This window comes from Vidua chalybeata, chromosome 4 (assembly GCF_026979565.1).
Source record: "Vidua chalybeata isolate OUT-0048 chromosome 4, bVidCha1 merged haplotype, whole genome shotgun sequence".
NCBI lineage: Eukaryota > Metazoa > Chordata > Aves > Passeriformes > Viduidae > Vidua > Vidua chalybeata.
Genome location: NC_071533.1, coordinates 34,732,722 through 34,752,916, shown reverse-complemented (window position 1 = coordinate 34,752,916; position 20,195 = coordinate 34,732,722). Strand labels below are relative to the sequence as shown.

The window sequence follows — 20,195 nt, the reverse complement described above, 5'->3', positions numbered from 1 at the left end:
ACACATTTTTGCAGGTTTGAATCCAAAGGAATTACTAGCAGAAAATATTAGAAACCCTGGCTTTCCATTATACAAATTACAAACTTTGGACATGAAAGTTGCAGTTCTAGTATTTTCCCATTTTCAGCACTACACATTTTTTTAGTTTTCACATAAAAATTACTTAGACCATTCTATTGAAGTTTTTTCACAGTTTAGCTCTACTCTGAACTTGTTGAGAATGGGAAAGGCATAGGCAGGGTTTTAAGCAACATCAAACACTGGGACATTTTAAAGTTTGCTTACTGTGAAAAAAGATCTACGTCTTTAAATAATTTAGATTATACACTTTAGGCAGAAGCAAATCAGATTGACTTTTCTAAGCTTCATAATAGAACAGCTACAGAGCTGTACTTTCTGCATGGGAGATGACTGCAGCATTGGATCTCTGACTGGCATGGTGCCTGTAGAAAACCTTCCCTCCAGAGTCATGTGGAATTGTCCAAGACAACACTGACTTTGATGCCCTTCAAATACTTGGGATCAGAAAGTGCAAATATAAGCAGAGTGATTCAGTGAGACTCTTTTTGTGACTAAATAGTGGAACTGTATATCTAGGTGTGTAAGAATGAGCCTGTCATCTGTGTCTTCCATAAGTCATCAAGCTATCATCCCAAGACTTGCATTTGGCATAGCACAAATACAAAAAGAAGACAGAGAAAAAAAAGGGGGGGAAATACTTTCTGTAAGGAAAGAAATCACATACATTGTTTTCAAGACAGCTCTGTAATCTTCTGAGGTTAAACATATGCTAATCAGGGAACCAATTACTTAAAAGCTGAGGGAACATTTTGCATATGCTTATTGAATTACATGCAGGCATAACAAAGTATTAGAAGTACTTATGAAAATTATGACTCTGATTAATACATCAAATAGAGGAATGCTGCAAGACTGGCAGAGACTGGGTTCTGCTGTTTCCTGCAATCAGCTCTTAAGATTTCTCAATCTTAGTTATTGCTAGCTCCAAAACTGCACAGCATTCACAAAATATTGGATGATCAATCAAACAATGTATGAAAACAAAAACTGTCAGGCTTCTAATATCTAAAATTAGAATGTAACTGAGTGCAAACCAAGTATGAAAGTTTTTTTACCTTTTCTTCCATTTCATGTCCTGTCCCAAGAAAATTAATTTTTCTCAAGAAATCTGGAGTGTCAGTGGACTAGAAAAGATTACCACAAACAAGTATTAAAATGGAAAGGATCGATTAATGATGATTCAAAGGACATGTGAAATCATGTATGTTAGGATAGGATTTTTCCCTCTTTCCTCCCTTCATGACTATGGATAAGCAATTCTTGTTCCTACATGCTCTGAGTTTGTCTTCACTGCTCCTTGAATCACTGCTGTCTGTACAGCACTACAAAAGGCAAAACACTCAGGCTTCCTTAACAAGATAATCAGTTTCCAAAACAAAAGAAAGAGCACAGCTTTGTAGGATTTTGATCAGGTCTTAATGATTTTATTTTGTCCTGACTTACACATAAGGAAAAAAGATACTAGCCTGTTCAGGCAGGAGTTTCAACTCCATGTTCTTGATGACTCTTTTTAGAGAGCCAACAATCCCCCAGAGCCATGGAAGCCTGGAGACCTAGGAGTCTTTAGCTACTGTGCCTCTCCAAGCCATCATGGTAAAGAATTTTCAAGGCATAGGGCTTGAAGCAGCATTCATTACACCCAGAAACATTAGTTTTAATCATTCCATCCCAGTATTACTTTGTAACCTAATGTATGTTGGGATCCCATTACACCACATGATTGTTAATATCAAGGCTAAAAGCTCAGTTTCACAACTACAGGTTAAATTAAACCCACAACTCTTGCCACCAATCCACGTTACTCGGGAAAATCAGAAGTCACAGAGCATCACAGGAAACCTGCACAAAGTAGAGCAGATCTATGTAGTCCTGGCCACCAATTTTTGACAGAAGACACTCCCCCCCCCCACAAGACCTATGAAGATAGACATGGCAAGGAGTTACAAGGCCAGCAGATGAGACAAGAGCAGAAACCAGGGAAGCTGTCATGCACCAGAATTCTCTGATAACACAGGTAATTAGTAGTGTGCAGAAACAAAAGGAAAGTACCAAGTGCTCTTGCTGACACTATCCATGGAAAATTGGTTTGTTTGTGTCTACAACTGCCTCTGAGCTGGCATGGTTGCTCCTTCAGTATTTGGAAAAAGAATTGCACAAAGGGGTGTTAATTTTGTTTTCAAAATGTAGTATTTTAAGGAGTAGCTGGTAAGAACAGAATTTCTCCCTCTGTGTTACACAAAATTACTCTAGCGGATTTTTAGTACTTGAACTATTGTATTCTTTGAGCTGGAGGTCACCAGGTGGCACTAGGGTCTCCTGCAGGACCCAGGAAGAAGGCTGTCTGCAGAGAATCTGTGTTTATCTCAAACACAGACTCACCTAGCACCAGGGTAGGGACAGTGCATCGCCAAAGCCTGTCCGCAGTCCCACTGCACACTTTGTGCTCTGAGGCACACGGGATGCTCTTGATTCACCTTACCTGATCACACCAGAAGAAGTACTTGTTAGGCAAAAAAAAAAAAAATATACCTTAATTTGGTTTAATTTTTATCTTTGCAGATAGCCAAGGGAGAGGTGTGAGTGTGCAGGTCCTACCCAAATGCCTGGCTCCCTGGCAGATTGAGCCACAACCATGAAAGAAGTGGTCACAGAGGAGCTATGCTGTCCCTTAAAGACCGAGGAAGAATTTGGGCCAGCTCAGCCATAAATCTCCCTTCAGTGTGTTTGGCTGAACATAGGCATGAATTGCACAGGACCCTTCTGCCTTGGCCTCTCACACAGCCAGCCCTAGTGTGAGTGAACATGAGCACAGGCTCATGCCCTGGTGTCCCAGGATCCTAAGGGCTATTCCAGAGACCTTTCCTCACTCGCCCATGTTTCTTCACTGTCTGAAAAAGACCCTTCTGGACACCTAAAGGCCCACAGCATCAAAATCTCCATGAATAATTTGAATAATTATTTGAATTATACTGATAATATATAAATATATAAATAAATAAAATAAAACTTTAGGAAGCATTCAAAATGCTTCTCCCCCTTCTTTGCCTTTGGTTCCTGTCCATGAGAAATATGCATACTTACTCTAAGATCTAGGATTTTACAGGTTTGGGCTTCACACACCTCTCATTTTGAAATTATTTTCCTTTTTGGTATTTGATGCTGTGAACAAGTATCCTTGCTGGGAAGACTGTATTTTAAAATGTTTTCTGTATTAGAAAAAATTTCTGTATTCTAGCAACTGGAAGTAATGTCTGCACTGCTGGAAGCTCAGAGCAAACACTCAAACCAGTAATTCTGTGCGACCTGGCTCAGGATGCCAGGAGCATGCTTCCCACCAGGCCAAGAAGCACAAGCTGAGAGATCCCTCCCACATAAAACAGCCCATTGAGTTCTGCTATGCCTCACTGGGAACATCTGCTATGCCTCACTGGAAACATCTGCTACACCTCAGTGAACTTTGCTGCTTTAGCACTGCTCTAGTGCCATGGACACGTCAATTTAAAGTGCTCACTTTATTACTGCAGTCTGAGATCGCTGTGTCCTGCTGGGTCTCGGTCTCCATGGGGCTGCTGAGCAGTGCATCATCTTCTGTACTGGCGTTTGCTTCCCCCATCGTCCTTGCAGAAATTGTCATTTGTGGAGGCTGCCCAAATTTTATATTTTTGGCCAACTGTTGCTGAAAAACAAGAAAAATAAAACAAACAAACAAAACAGGTATTTATATTACAAGCAAAAGAAGCCAAGTCTAGCAAGTGCCCCTTCTCTGCCTGAAAGCTGCACAAAAATATTCTGGGTGAGTTCTAACTTTGGACAAAAAAAAAAAAAATACCATCCTGAGGCTCAAATTGTTGCAACATGGTGGGCACTCTTTCTTCTTTCTCCCCACAAGGTGACTAAAATGAGGACTTTGCTACATGATTTCTTATTTTGGATGATCAAATCAAGTTCTTGACAATGTTGCCAACTTTTGAAAATTTACTGTGAGTTTTAAAATACTCAATCTTTTTTTAAATCTATGTTCTAAGTTAAAACTTTGTTCATAAAAGCTAATTGTGAAGCCTAATTGTTGTGAAACTTAAGCTTATGAGAAAAGTATACACTGAGAAACTAAAACTACCCCAAAAGGCAACCTTTTTCTTTTCTAGCCCCCAAACCCTGCATCTCATGCATTTGTATTTCTAAAAGGTATCCTTAGTGTAATGTTTAATCATAAGTTTTAAATGTTAAGGGTTCGGCACAACCCTGCCTTAGAGAGGCAAATTCTCAAAGCAGGGGAAAACCAGCTCTTTTAAATGCTTGGTCTCATAGGAAGAATATACAAACTCATGTCTGCTCATGCTCACGAGCACTGCCACTCACTGCTGTTACACAAAGAAGTTTAGGCAAGGGACATGCAAGAGATGGACAGATAAAAAAGCTTTCCCACCATTTATTTTCCATGTTGAAGCAATCTTCTCTCAAGGGTTACAAGGAAGTACTCTTGAATTTCATCAAGCATAAGATGAATAAAATAAGAAGCATGTACTATATGTCCTCTAGCAGGGTGAGTTAAAGAAATTGCAGCCCTGGCTATTGCAGACATGTACCATACAGACTTTGAACATGAACTTTTTGCAAAAGAGAGAAGAAATTCTCTAGAAGGAGGAAATGGAGCAAGGAACATTTATGAATATATTATTTTCCCTGAAATATTTCAGGGAATCATTTTCAATTAGGAAGGAAGGGACTGTGGAGTTATTTTCCTGCTTTGCTGTTTTTCAGGGACAGAAAATTCTCCAATTTTCTGAAAAAAAGAATGGCCTTTTCAATTACCATCAAGGGTGCTTGAGGGCTCTGCAGTAACAATGTGTTTTTCTGTATATAAAAGTTTAAATGCTAATTTCCTAATATTTCCAAGAAATATACTATCCTCAATATTAATGGACTGTACACAGTCATGACTGCTCTTTGGTTTTGGGTTTTTTTTGATTGTTTCAAAGCTTTAAAAGTTTGTTTGCTCAGACTTCAAATTAGTTTGAAGATTGAGGAATAAACTTTTGTAACCCTCACACTTCCAGAACAGAAGGTGTTTCTCTGTATTATTTATTTATTGGCCTTTTTAATCTTAATTTATCTTAAAAAACAGAAAACTCCACTAGTAGGTCTTCACTGGCCAGTTTCTTTTGGTGCATTCTAATCTCTAAAGCTGACACTAAATACCAAATGACCAAGTGTCAAAATGTCAAATAGCTCATTGTAACTACTGAGCAAATTTATTCTTATTGCTGTTAGAGAGTAATGCCAAACCTGCTTCTTGGTCTTTTTTAGAATGTGCTTATAATGTAATGCAATGCAATTACCCTCTCAGAAAAATTCCACACTGACGCATTTTCTACATGGTCAATTATAAAAATTCTAAAAATGCATCATCCATGAAAGAAAATAAAGAACCCACAAACTTTACTTGGGAGAACACTCAAATAGTCTTGCAGAGAGATGGAGATATATCAGTTTAAGATGCAAGACCTTTGAGAAGAGTCCATAATCCCTGAAAAGAAGCAACTGCTTTAAAATCCTCAAAAGTTTCAGTTAGACATATATTTCTGAGCACATAACTATAAATCCTCTGTAGTTAAGAATTCCCTGTGCTGATGGTTTCTGGATGATTGTTGCCTAAGGAGGATTATTTGCAATGCCAGTCATCAGAAGTTGCAGGCATCACATTTTGTTCTTCTGCCATTGCACAGTCATGGCTAAATAGCATTTTGAAAATCTCCACAGCTGAATATTGGGCTCAGTCAAAGGACCTTGGTCTCTCTTGGTTTGTTCAAGAAGACTTGTAATTTAGCAGCCAGAAACCACCATCTTGCTCTCACATCTGTCAACCAGAAGCAGAAGGAAACAGATGAACTTCCTGTGCCTGCACCTCCCACCTCCAGCCTTATCAGGTCCAGTGGGCATTCCTGGTCCCTCAGTTTGCAGCCAGGGGACAAACATTTCCACAGGACCTACAAACCCTTCTCACCACCAAAACAGCTCAGCTACCACACAGTATCTATACCATGAAGCAGGGACTGGAGGCACCACACACAGGGGAGCTTTAGAACAATATCCAGGCCAGGTTTACCTTATCCACATTTTTTTTTTCTGGAAGATTCATGATGTTTATGTAAGGTTCCTGATAGTTTTTCTATTCACACACAACCCGGGTGGCTGTCAGTGCAATAGTGGGGTCTGCATATCCAATACAGATAAATAAATACTAGAAATTTAGAAAAATAATTATAAGTTTGTATTCATCCAGTTTTTTAAATCTTTCTTGGTAACTGGACCATGACACAGGCCGGCTTCTATTTCATGCAAAATAATTTGTTAAAATGTGATACTATTTAACTGACACCAGCTTCCCATTAATAACTTAAGGAATAAGGCTCCTAAGTAAAATTGTTCCGTGTTGTCTGGCACCTGCAGCTAATAATAATAAAAAAAAAAAAAAAAAAAAGCCCAGACCTTCAAAGCACTCTTTGCATTTGCATAGGAAATGCCACAGAACAAGTTTTCCATATTAATTGGCAAAGAGCCCAGATCATGCTGTACATCTCGCTCTCGCTCGATTTGGCTCCTTTTCTGTGTACATGCCTACTTGCATGTTTGTTGGATTCAGGCCCCTGAAACCACATCATTCTTAGGGCTTCATGCCTGGAGTGAATCCAAAACTGGATCTGCTGAGCTGCTTACTCTCTTCAGTTAAAAATCATTAAAACATAGTGTACTATTTCAGCTGACTCCATTCAAACAAGGCTTACAAGAAATGCTGGTCATATTTTCCCTTCAACTCAAAGATCTACTCTTCATATCTGCTTGCAATGCCTAAATATAATGAAACTTAATTGTAATTAAGTTTTCTAGTTATATATACATGGAAAATAATGACTTAATTAACACTTGTCCTAAAAAGAGGCATACTGTTGAAATTCCACTTGGTCCCTGTTTCTCAGAATGGCCCAAAAATCAAATGCCTTGGGAATACATAAGAACAGGGTGAGCCTATACTGAGCCCATACTTGTAAATGCTCCAATGATCTGTGGCATCTGAGGAATTTTTGTACAGTCCAGCTTTGCTTAAAGAAATATTTGTTTTGATTTGGAAGTGTTGCTAATTTCAACTGTTGCTCATGTGTTCTCATGCTGTGAAAGACTGAATAATTGTTCTCTATTCATTTTGTCAATTCCACTCATGATTTCAGGCATCTCTATCATATTCTGTCTTATAATTTCTTTTCTAGGCTCAGAGGAGAGTTCACCTAATTCATGGTGAACTATGGAAGTGAGTCCTTTTCTTAATCCAAACTGAAACATCTGCAGCGTATCTAGACAAATTAAATACCACACATAAGTTTTTTTTTTTTTTTAATCAAGGAGAAAATAAACTGGAAAGCATCATGTGAAAAGTTATATTGGTATAGCTTTAGAAAATAACCCAGGTATAAAATTAACATGGAAACCTATAGAAAATTAGGAAAATAACAAATATTAACACAGATGTTTTGGATTCAAGATGCAGGGAGGAAACTATTCCACTCTCCATTGCGGGGGCAGCATGTGGTTAGGAGCAGTACACTCGTAGAAACTTTCTGGGAGAGTCCAAAACTGAAGAACAATAAAGGAGCAAACTGTAAATGGACCTCTAGAGATGTGTATTTGCAACAAATCCAGACATGAATGAAGATTTTGGTGCGCAGTGGCGATGGATCACTTACACATGCTCATGTGTAAAGAGAAGATTTTGTGGACAGGCTTGAAGATACAGCATTTGTGGCATTTGTCACAAAGCAAAGCAGATGTAAAGAAGGAAAATTTTCCTTCCTTGGAAAGGAAGCTTATTTTCAGGGATTACTATGGTCGTAAGAAAAAGACAGTCTGCCCAAGAAATGCTAGAATGGTTTAGAAAAAAAATATAAATTCAGTTTATAAAGCAAAAAGAATTTTCAAATATGAGGAAAACAATTTTTCTGCAGTGGCACTAGAAAATAATGGCAACAAAGAGATTAATTGCAAGAAATACAAAGCTAGGCAAACATTAAGTAAAAATTTACTCCCAATTCTGAAAAAAACAGAGCAGCATGGTAAAAGATAATTGCTTTGCGGTTTGGAAAATGACTTTGTAGCTTTGTTGAGATCTGGACAATAAGAAACAGAAGATACATTGGGAGTGGCTGGTAGAATACAGATGTGCAATGAACAGTGAGAGAAGCACTGGCTTGGTCATTAGCTAAGATATGCTAATGACTAAAAGAAATGTAATCCAAAACTGAACAGTCATAAGTCTGACAAGGAGAAAATGATACGGGGTCATTCATCATTACAAAATCAGGGAAATATGAATTTTAAAAGTAGTCCTTTTGCATTTGACTGAGAAGTTGTGATTCACAAAAAATGTTTATCATAATTCCTATCTGTATAATAAATAGGTGCTTTATATCTTTACAGAGCAGAGGGTTTGTTTTCAACTACATGGCCACAGGAAACAAAAAGGATTTAACTCAGTAGTTCCTAAAGGCTGTAAGCCGTATGTCACAGTCAATCTTTAATATTTCTTGCAGCTGACTGCTTCAGCTACACAGATGTCAGATGATCCAAGATAATTTCAGTGAAGGCAAGCAGTGGAGAACGAAGGCAGTGGTAGTGCCACACCATAGCATCATCACAGCAAGTGGGAGAGAATAGTGTAGGTGCTTCAGGAAACTAATGTTTTAAACAAGCTGCCATTTTGCTTGCTGTAGTTTTTATTAGTCTGAAATAAAATCTCTCTTCTGTTCATTTGTTGACCATCAGAGGTAGGAAGAAGAGTAACAGCTACAAAATGTTGGGAAATTGTTCTAAGACTCTGATGGGAGAAGAAAACCAATCCACTAACCTCTGGAAGGGAAGGATGAAATGGAGCTCCAAGAGTTGGGTTGTGGGTTTTTTCTGACACACTGCAAGATTTACATTTTAAACAGTCCTTGTGTCTCATTCACAGCCATGTATGACAAAATAAAGCAACAGATCCCCAGAAACTAAAAGAGTTCAACATTAAGAGTACTAGTGCCTGTGTACCACCTTTTGCTCAGAGCAGGTTCAGGCTGGCTTTCTACCCTGGTTCTTAAAAATTAGGTAATGTTAAATCTCAGCAGTTCCAAAGGACAAGGAAAAGACTGCTTTTATAACACTAAATGGCTTCAGTCAACACCAAATAACTTCAGGATACAAAAGGGCTGCTGGAGGTTTATGAGAGGTCTGGCTTTTCTCAGTCTGAGTTCTAGCACACAGTAAAACCTTTGAACATGACCAAATCCATTTACAGAAATCATGATAAGATGAATACTGCCAATCTGAAAAATCAATAAAACCAAATGAGAGCAATTCCAGAAAGAACTAATTTACCTTTCATGCATAATTAGAAAGAGAGAATTCCCACAACAAGCAGTTGAACCAGTGCACAGGCTGGCCAGCTGCCCAGATTACTACGGAGTTTGCACCATTACACAACATTTTTTGTGGGTTCATCAACACTCTGAAGTCAGCAGAAATGCAAGAAGGAAGAAACACTTTGGTGTATCCCCAGAATGAGATCCAGCACCATCAGTATTAAATGGCTTGCACTGCTATTCTGACTTCAAAACTCTTTTCACCATACTGTCTCTTAGATTTGTAAGCACAGGAACTTTTCCAAAAAAAGATTCAAATTTTCCAGGAAGATTTTCTGTACTACCTCCAAAAAAAAAAAAAAAAAAAAAAAAAAAAAAAAAAAAAAAAAAAATCCTGAAAAGGGTTAAAATCTGCAGAGCTTTTGATGTCCATTTGGAATGCAGCAAGTTTAGAACCAGCATAGGGCATGGAATCCTGGCAACAATTCTTTACTGAAGAGTACCTTGCCAGGTAAATGGAAATTGGAAGTGCTGTGCTTCCACCCTGACATACAAGCCTGGCAAAGACACAGTAATGCTGGTGGCTGGCCACAGAATTACCTAAAGGGCAGGGTGCTCTTCAGAAGGGAGGACTGTCTCCTCCTAATCCACTGCTTTAAGAAATACAGATGTTCCCAGTTTGAGTTAGCTTGAAGAAAGAGATTTCAAAGTAGATAGAAGCTTCTGGTATCAGGAGACAGAGCATCAACATTTTCTGTGACTGCAAAATCACATAGCAAATGCTGGCTCATAGAATAGCAGGAAAAAAAGGATGGGGTATGGAGTGCATAAAACCTTCAAACAGGAATGATAGTCCAAATAACTCATCAGACCTAAGACTCAACTCTAAGGTCAATTTAAAATGTGCAATGGGATTTTGGCAAGATTTTTTCCTAAAACTCAGGGAACAGTTGCAGAAATCATGGCTAGAGAAATGGGAAAAGTTACATGGTGGGCAGCAATTTTTGAAGATACAAGAAGTGGCTCCTGGGCTTATTATAGGGAGGCTTTCCATGGGCTTACAAAAAAAAAAAATCCATGGACATTTAGATGAATGTGTGACTGTTCTGTGTGAACAAGTAAATACTGAAAAGCGTCATTTGCATTCCTTATGCATTCCTTTTCTGAATGAATAAGTGGCTCTCACCATCATCATCAGAGTTAAAAAATTAATCTGGTATGTTACAGGCTGGGTTCCAGCTACACTAAAATGACAAAAATGAACTACCATCATTCAATTTTAAATAAAAAGGGAAGCACATATTTTACATCAAGCAGCTGAAACAATATTGTCCCTTAAAACACATGCGATTAACCACACTAAAAAAAGGCTTATGCAAAGTTCATATGAGAAAGAGAGTACCACTGGCTATTTATTTTGTGACTTTCAAGGGTGACATTTTGCTCTAATTTTCTTGATTTAGCATCTGCTTAGTGAACACGGCCGTTACCAACTGCATTAACTATATTTTTTCTCAGGTGGTTTAGTTTAGCAAAGACACTAATTTCCATTGAGAATTTTAAGCTGAATTTTGATATGAGAGAAAACACCTCTGGAAGCGAAAAGTTATTCAGAGAAAAGTTAGTATACATAAATCAAGAAAACAAATCCAACAGATAGGGAGGGCACATCTCCCTGAAAGAGCTGGTGGCCTTTGTAGGACATTGCAGGACAGCCCACATACCTCAGGTCTTTACCCAGAGTCAGTAGTCATTTGAAATATAATGGTGTCCAGCCTGGAAAATAGAATGCACTGAATCTACCTGACCCAGGGAAATTTAAGCTGAAAAACCAGCACAGAGGAATTGGAGATGTCCTAGTGTAGTTTCTACTTCAGAGCTCATCCACAGTCAGCACGGCTAGCACCGTGCAGGTGCTCTGTCTGCTGACAGCACCGGGCAGGAGGCAGGAACAATTCCCTCCTGAAGGTCAGAGCTGTCTAATTTCAGGATCTCTCACTCACCAGAAAAGATGGATCGTGGGTAGACTTAGAGGTAAGAGAAATCAATGGTATTTTGCTAGTCATCTTCAGGGTAACAGCACTTGCACAGCATTAAAAATGCATCAGCATTTTGACAGGATGTGTCAGCATCCTGAGCAATAAAGTGCAACATGTGTCTGAAGGGCAGCTCTCTCAAGGTCTAGAAAGGCATAAAGCTGAGAATCTTACAGATATACAGAGAATAAAGCAATAAATTAGTTTGAGCACTAATGGGAGAGAGTTCTGGAAAAGAAGGGAAAGCAGATTATATAAAGCTCTTTAGAAGCTAATACCCAAATATGTTGTTTATGCTTTGGAGAGATAAACAAGTCCACCTTCCATAAAAACCATTGAAAGTGCAGTGAGAAAAAGGAGAAAAAAATGTAAAACATACAAACATATAATTAAAATGTCTTTGCAAAGAAGTCTCACTCTGCATACCATTCCCTGCTCTCAATACTGCCTTCATTTTTTTCTCTCATTACCACATTTGTAGGACTTAGGCATACAGATCAGGACATGCCAAAAACAGGAGTTCAATTCAGATAAGTCCCACAGGTGCAGACGTTTCTGCAGATATGTTTACAGCATCACTGTTGTACCTTTCAAGACCAAAACCTGGAGCTTCTGCAGATTATTTGAATTACTTGCAATGGCTTTTCGCCAGAGAACTTAACATGGCTGAGAAATTGTTGTAAGGGTATAGGAACCCATCTTTATGCGCATTTAACATGTTCTGGAGACCATTTCCCACCACATTTTACATATTTTTCCCACTTGCAATTTCTTACCTGAAGAATTTTGACTTTCCCTAAAACGTTCTCCTGTGACATTGCTTGAATGGCCTGTTCACTCTCTGTTCTCCCATCAGGTATGAAAATACTGTCATGGGAAAAAGCTCGACTGCCCATAGAATAATGGGAGGATCTGTTAAAAAAACAGTCAACAAGTAAGTAAGTACTGCAATTAATTTATGAGAGTGACTCTTCATATTATAGTTGTCCTGCTGTATGGATTTTCCCCCCTCTTGCCTTTACATAAAACCTTTGTACATTCTCAGAGGAGGGGTATCTAAACACTTCTGATTTTCAAAAGTTTAATGGAGGAGCACAATTCCTTTATACACAGTCTACCTCCTTGGAAGGACCTAGAGCTGGGTGTTTTTAATAGGAGTGTTGAGGAGTTCAACTGATTTTGCTTGTAAGCCTCAAATCTAATTGTTACTTTTAGGATACAGACTAGTGGTGATGATGCACACATTGCCAGACTGCATGTCTAAGAAAGTGCATTCATGCTTAGTGCCACTGCTTGGGAGTGACATGCTGTCACTCCTGGTGGAAGAAAACATCAGGTGCCAAGCAAAGGGAGCTCTGTAACACAAAAAGAGGTGTTACAGTGCAGGAAGCCACTTCTACAAAGCTGATTACTCAGCTTAGCTGATTACTCCCTTAGCTGATTACTCAGCGCTTCCTATGGCCATGAGCATGATCACACTGACAATAAAAGGATATCACCAAACCCCCAGACTGCTAAGAAGCTTGTTGCACCAGGCTGTGTGTCCTTGACTAGCCACAAAGAGCAAGAAATGCCCATGTATTGCTGCTAAACTGAACACTGATGCCAAGGAGGAGGGCGTGTCATGCATGAACCTGTTATATGGCTCTGATTAAAGTCCACAGGCAAAGGCATGAAACAAAGAGGGATTTTATTTACCAGAAATTGTTCCAATGAATTTAATTGTAAAAAACACTTAGAATTAAAAAAAAAAAAAAAAGTAAAGGCTAGTGGTTTTGGGGACACACTGAGGGACTGAGGGAAAAATGTATCTGTTTGAAAGCCATGTTTTGTCTCACCTGGAATATTCCATGGTAAGCAAAAAGCCCATAATCTATAATCATTATAAAAGCCATAATTTAAAAAAACAGAACACCTGCGAGGTCCTAAATCTCTCCTTTTAATAACCTGTTGGCAACCATAGAGAACCCACTTAGAATTTCAGGAAACAATCTGGAGGGAAAAAAATATAATTTTGATACAGATCTATCCAACATAACCTTCTACATATGATAAAAACATTATAAATAAATATTTCAGCAAAAGCAAGGAAGATGATACTTCCAGAGAGAGATGTAAATAAAAGAACAAGAAAAATTAAGCTTCCCATATTTATGATCAGTATATTATCTTTTCTGCCTTTTAAAATGTGCTAATTGTTCATGAAGTGTTCAAGATATTTCTATTCATGCTATGGAAACAAATAAGTTGGGAATGCATTTATTACATTTTCATCTCATTTTTCCCTGAGGTATTTTAAGTAAAAACAATAAACTTTTCTTACAAAGGGAAAGTGTCATATAAGGTTACATAACCCTGTTGAAACTGATTGGATAATAGATTGTTCTTGACTTTTATAGCAGAATTTCTTAGAGGCAACCTGAAAAAAACAGGATAAAAAGTCTCCCAAACCCTCTCCTCTCTCTCATTTATATATAAAATACTTTTGCACTCACAAAATAATCAATCCAATTTTGGGGGGAGAACACACGCAGTTCTCTGAATAATTTCATCTTCCATACAATCATAGACTAACTGAAAAACTACTCTTCATCCAGATTAATATTTGAGCAACATGCTTAATTTGAAACAAACTAACACACAATCAGGCAAAGAGTTGGTCAATATTCCACAAAACCTTTAGCCATGGAAGAAGAGGAACATTTAACTGATGAGGTATCCTATGTTAGATTTTTTTTTTTAGAAAACCCACAACTCGGTTGCCTCTGGCTGTAAAAGGCAGTACACCTTTAAAGTTTCTTTCAGAAACCTTTGATTAGAGAAACCATAAAATTATATTTTAAAACCTGCTTCTAAAAAGGTTTCTATACTGAATCACTGTGACTCAGTCTGTACACAGAGCTGTGGGAAAATTGCATGGCACTGAAATACCTCTACCTGGCTTGGCCAGCCAGGAGTCAACCAGTGAACCACAATGTAAGAAGTGTCCCTTACACAAATTCCTAGCAGGCCTGGAAATGAATATTTTGACATGAAACAGAGTGAAATTTGGCTTTTCTCATATAATTGTGTAGGTCTGTTTGAACTGAAAGCTCCAGTATTGCATTGAACAAGGTGAGAAGGACAAATGCAAAATTTGACAAACCAGCCCATGGCAACCCCTCCTGCATTTGCACTGTTCTGTGTGTGAGACTGCTGCAGGTGCAGAAGGCAAGGCCAGTGGGAACTGGTTGTTTGCTATTTACCTTTGAGCTGAGAGATCTGCTGAGAATGCATAGTCCAAGTTATATTGTTCTCCAGAGAGGATCCTTTCTCAAATATTTTTCCAGCTATGCTGTGGCTCAGATACTTGTGGCTTTGTCTCGCAGCTACTCACTGTGCATACAACACCATTCACCCCTTTTGCTGTCCAGTGGGTTGAATTTCTCATACTTAAAATCAGACACCTCATGTATATTTGTGTTGTTTGTTACAACTAATTAGTAGGCAAGGGTTGCAATTCAGGCACCAAAGAGTTCAGTGACTTGTTTGGAAGTTGTTCTTGACCTTACTAATGAATGGTAAATATTGAAGTTGGGAGCAGCCAACCTGCAGCTTTGAAACTGAAGAGAATTTGCCAGCACTTCAAACCCCAAAACTGCAGTTGACCAACGGCAGGAATACTGTAGGAATTGCCTGATAAAACATGAATCTCTGAAGTGGAATAAAAGAGCAACTGCTGAGGTCAGTTCTGGTGGACTGCCCGGGACATGGCTGTGAGTGAAAATCTTCCCCACCTTGCTGCAGAGCTGAGGACACTTTTAGGAATCTAGTCTCTCCTCCTGCCTGCACACTTGCCAAAATTTCATTGAAAGCTTCCTTTGGGGACACCAGGTCACACGAAGCAGCTTGGCAGCTCCATGTGACCTGCAACCATAAGTACATCACCACTGAAAACCCAACCCTGTCTTTGACACAATGGTACCAGTGGCAGGTTAGGACCATGCTAAGCATTTAGCATAAGCATCTCCAACATTCTCCCAGACACCAAGTGCTCTCTCTGTCTCTCTCCCCTCGTTATAAGGCACACTCATTTTTGTTTCATAGAGCTGAGGACAAGCATATCTGAAAGGTTTTGTTTCCGTTTTTGTTTTCTTTTTGACTTGATAATTAAACATGCTCCAAATTGTCAGAACACATGAAACAGTCACAAGAAACCCCACGGTGAATTAATGCCAGACTGCTCTCTACTCTATCCCTTCAAAATGCTTTGAAAATATGCTGAATATTTAAGAAGTGGGTGAATCAGCAATTCTGCTAGCCACATGTACAACAACTGGTAAAAATAGTTTAAGAATTTTGTTTAAATATCTATGTAGGCTAAAGAACATTGGAAAAAAGATATTCACACATTATAGTAACCTAGTTTCTTTTACAGGCAAGTTTAAATAGCAGTTAAGGTGATTTCCAAGCTACTTGTACTTTCTGAAAGGTCTCTTATTTTACTCCCTTGGAGTCCACAATCCTTTCACATTTCCCAGTTGTGAATTTGACAGATTATATCACAAAGGTCCTTTTTCCACTGCATTTTTCACTTTGCTCATGTTCTACTTTTGGAAAGACTGAATTTCTTTTAAGTCATAATACAGTATGAATAATTGAGTTTCCTTTGCTGCTACTCATCTCTGAAGTTTTTCTCAGAAGTCTTTATACAATAACATCCTCACAATCCACATTTACAGACTGTTCTCCCTTCAGTTAAAAGGAATATCAGAAATGTCAATATGAGGAGTGGATTTCAGCAAATTCACAGCATGACAGAGATATGGGCTACAGTCATAGCCATGGCTGAAGGTATTACAGTTTCAAACTTCCATATCACTTCCAAGGGATGTGGGAAAATAGGGGCATCAGTTTTTGAGCACTTCTGTTGATAATTCCAATGATGACACTTCAAAGGCTGTTTATGCTGAAAATAGTTGAATCATCATCTGACTCACTTTCAGAAACCTGACTAAATTACATGAATTATGGATGTGCTATATCAAAATACAAAGCACTTTTAACAAATCCTTGAACATGTTCTCTCTGAAGATGTGTTGCAACCCAAATATCATGTTCCAGTTTCAGTTGCAATACACAAATTTTCAAAACTAATTTTTTCATACTGACAGCAAAGTTAAATTCCATTTGCTCTTTATCCATTACTCATTCTTGCTGAGGTGTCTGTGTGTGCTAAGAAACTAGGAGATATGAAACAAATCTCTCACAGTAGAATGGGACCACTCTGAGCCTACAGGAAGTCTTACTCCTCTCCCATGAAATGCAACAGAGACCCTCTTTGGACCTCCCTCAGCCATCCACTGCTATGGATCTATTTAGGATGTAATTTTCCATCAGTTCTAGGTACCTTAAATCAGAACTAGCTGAGGTATCACACTCTCTTTATCCTCCACTCCAAGTGTTCACATCACCCCTTTTGTGCCTTAATAGTGGTCATTGTTCACATGAAACAATTCAGAGAAGTGTTCTGGTAACAAAATAGCAAAGAACCAACTTAAAAAAAAAAAAAAAATCCCCCAAAACATCAGAACTCAAAAATCCACACAAATTCCTGGTTCAGCTGAGCAAATCCTGACACAAGTTTCCATGCTAGCTGCATATCTAGGGAGTTGTTGGAAAGAGTCAGACACCAATCAACACTTACTGCACCCTTAACTACATCAGAGCATGTGCAGGGACACTTTTGCACAGAATACAACATTATTGTATTGACACTGGTGGCTATGATGTTTTTAGACCCCATTTTTTTCCAGAGCTATTTCTTCTCCTTAAGACAAATGTGTGATCCTTTAAAAAGGGGAAGCTTTTCCAGAAAGGAATACTGAGACCTCAGCTCTTATATAATCCCATGCTGGTGCATTACTGAAGTGCAGAAATCTCACACCATCAGTTGCCTCTTTAGTGTGTCATAAATGTTCCTCCCACTCTGATATTAAAGAGTTAGAAATAGAAACTGGAAAATAAAGGGAAAGAATGAGTTGTTCTGTTCTTTTATGTTTGTAGAGACCAAGTCCAAAAAAAACCAGAGTCTCATGACTTTCACTCTTTTAGATTTCCATTAGAAACCAATTCTGTAAGTGTTACAGATCAAAGTCAACTTTTTAATATAAAGTGATTTTTAAACAATAAAAAATTTAAAAAGCATGCAAAGCAAGAATTAATTTGGTTTAGCCAGGTATTGACCCTTCATATAATCTCTTCAAAGGAAACTGAGAACCACTTCTCAGAATATTGCTTGAGGGAAATGACAAGTGCAGTCATAGGTTGCCTCTACTTGATGTTTTGCTTTAGAAAAGAAATCCGATTCAACATTTTGCATCTCCCATGAATGTCTCCAGGGCAGCTAGAGATGAAAAACATAAATTGCATTTTCTAGTCATTCCAGTGATGCATTAATACTGTAATAGAGGAAAATGGATTTAATTCTGAGCTGTATTTTTAGTGTCCTCTTTTTCATCTGCTGGAAGGAGAGTTTAGGTTCTCACTCACGTCTGGATGGGGAATATTGTTCATGCTGCAACATGATTCTGAGTTAGAGCTGTGCTCAGACAGCACATGACTTCATTGCATTAACAAACCCACAAACATGGGCCTCACAGTCTGAACAGACAAAAGAAAAGCTTTTTCAACAGGGAATCTTTTTCATGAACTAAACTTGGAGATCATTTCTGCATTTATTCTAACTATATATTCATATCACCTTCAGGAACCATTGAATTTCAAGGCACTAACCCTGGGAAAATGGCACAGTCCCCTGTTACAATCCATCCAAGTCCCACTGATGCCACAATCGGTTGTGCAGCCAGGCTCAGGGTAGCTCTGCTCTCTTCAAAGATATCCCACAGCATTATCTTAATGCAAAGCTCCAGTCTGGTGTCAAGGGACTTGGAACCTATGAACTTACCATAATTTTATTTTTCTTACAAGTAGAGATCAAGCCTAGCTTTAAGTAGCTGATGCATCATGCTAATAATATAACTAAATTATTATGATTAGGGGCATAAAAATTAACCATGGGAAGTATCAAGGCCCTGAATGCACTAACAAGCTCTAATGTCCCTGATCAGCCTCATCTGGAGCCTCCACCTGCACACACGGGTCCAGGAGTTCTATTTAAGATCACACTTGAGGCTTTGGTCCCTGCCTGAGCCATGCTGGAGAAGTGCTGGTCTGCAGCTCAGACAAAACTGTGCCTGGTCATGAGCCCTTTGATGCAGAGCTCATTTTGCAGACCATTTTCCTGGCCTGCCCTTGGCCCTGCCTTCTCAGCTATGGACCTGCAGCATGACCATGGACCCCTCCTGCTGTGGGATCCCCTTGGTGTCCTGCTTGCCTTCCCTGAGGGAGTGGCCCTGCCTTTGCTGCTGTCTGACAAGAAGGTAATTGGGTGGGACTCCATAGTTCTTAACAAATGAATCTTATGTAATTATTCATTAATTGTCTACTCTCAGAAAGTGTCAGCATGTGCAAAGAAAAGCATGACCCTGGTTTACAGTAATTCTGCAAGTGGCTCATAATGCAGCTTGAGGATGTGAATAATTCACCAGTTAGCATAAAACTATGCAGACTAATAAAAGGAACTGGGCTCTAAAGGGTCTAGGTTTCACATTTGACCTGACAATCCACTGCATGTGACACTATTTTGTCAAATAACAGCACCTGTTTATGCAAAATTTGCTGTGAAATATGGCAAAATATACAGAAAAGGAAGTGAGAAGTCTACATTAGCCTTGGCAGGAATAGGAGTTATATAGAAACTGCATTTAGCTGGTAAGGAAGGAAAAGAAGAGGAAATAAGACAGTACATTATATTACAGGTGACAAATCTGTTTTATTCAGAGCCCAGCCCTAGACCTCACCAGCTGCTGAAAATTACAGTTGCCATGCAGAATCTGAAAGGAAATTAAGTACATGATGATTAGGAGGGGGAGTGCAACAAAAACATCCAAAAGGGAGGGAAAAGAGAGGACAAGTGGGCAGTGAGACAGCCTAACCTTCCAGGAGAATACAGCAAGACAGCCTATGTGATAGAAGTGAAGACCAGAGTGAAAACGGTTCTGGGATTACTGAGGTGAAAATGAAGCTGGTCATAGTCAGGGCTGAGGACAAAAGACAAGTTAAAAAGGTGAAACAGAGCAGCATCTGCTATAAAATGTCAGGACTTGCAGAAACACGCTCTACTGAAGGACTCTCAGGATCATATACAAAATACATGCAGCTTAGCACTCAAGTAGCAGCTGGAAAAACAAAAGGCAAGCTAAAGGCATTTACTGCAAATTTCTACTAAGTGATAAAATTGGAGCAAGTAGTAAAATGTTCCAGATCACACACCTGAGAAGAGATCTTCTGAAGCACAAAGACTTCAGCAAGCTCATAACAGAAAGGAGGAAGTCAAGAGTTGAGGTGTCAAGAAAAGCTAAGGTCAGCAGAAATACTGAGTGCGATGTTAGTCCTGTGTTCTCTTAAGACACCAGGAACCACTCCAGGAAGGCTTTCCCTTCTCCTTTGCTCTGGCCAGGTGCCACTGAGTACACACCAGAAATGGCCATTCATAGCGTAGTTTGGGCTTCTATTTCTATGCTACTCGGCTGCAATATAAATTACAAAAAGGGAGCAACAACTCTAATTTCACCAAAGCCTGTAATAA

General features: G+C 38.9%; 2 protein-coding genes across 3 annotated transcripts in view; one reads left to right on the top strand and one right to left on the bottom strand.

Moving 5' to 3' along the window:
• AASDH (aminoadipate-semialdehyde dehydrogenase) overlaps positions 1 to 3,097 on the top strand; it is a 34,592-nt gene extending 31,495 nt beyond the window's left edge. For both annotated transcript variants that reach the window (XM_053940452.1, XM_053940451.1), the window contains one exon: positions 2,641 to 3,097. In XM_053940452.1, the coding sequence (XP_053796427.1) occupies positions 2,641 to 2,661 (21 nt within the window). In that variant the 3' untranslated portion in view covers positions 2,662 to 3,097. The remainder of the gene's footprint in view (positions 1 to 2,640) is intronic.
• The window catches only part of CRACD (capping protein inhibiting regulator of actin dynamics), a 67,798-nt gene that overhangs the window by 12,657 nt on the left and 34,946 nt on the right, over positions 1 to 20,195 (bottom strand). Inside the window, exons 3-5 of the mRNA XM_053940454.1 lie at positions 12,283 to 12,418; positions 3,593 to 3,757; positions 1,137 to 1,205 (exon numbers count right to left, since the gene is read on the bottom strand). Of these exons, the coding sequence (XP_053796429.1) occupies positions 1,137 to 1,205; positions 3,593 to 3,757; positions 12,283 to 12,402 (354 nt within the window). The 5' untranslated portion in view covers positions 12,403 to 12,418. The remainder of the gene's footprint in view (positions 1 to 1,136; positions 1,206 to 3,592; positions 3,758 to 12,282; positions 12,419 to 20,195) is intronic.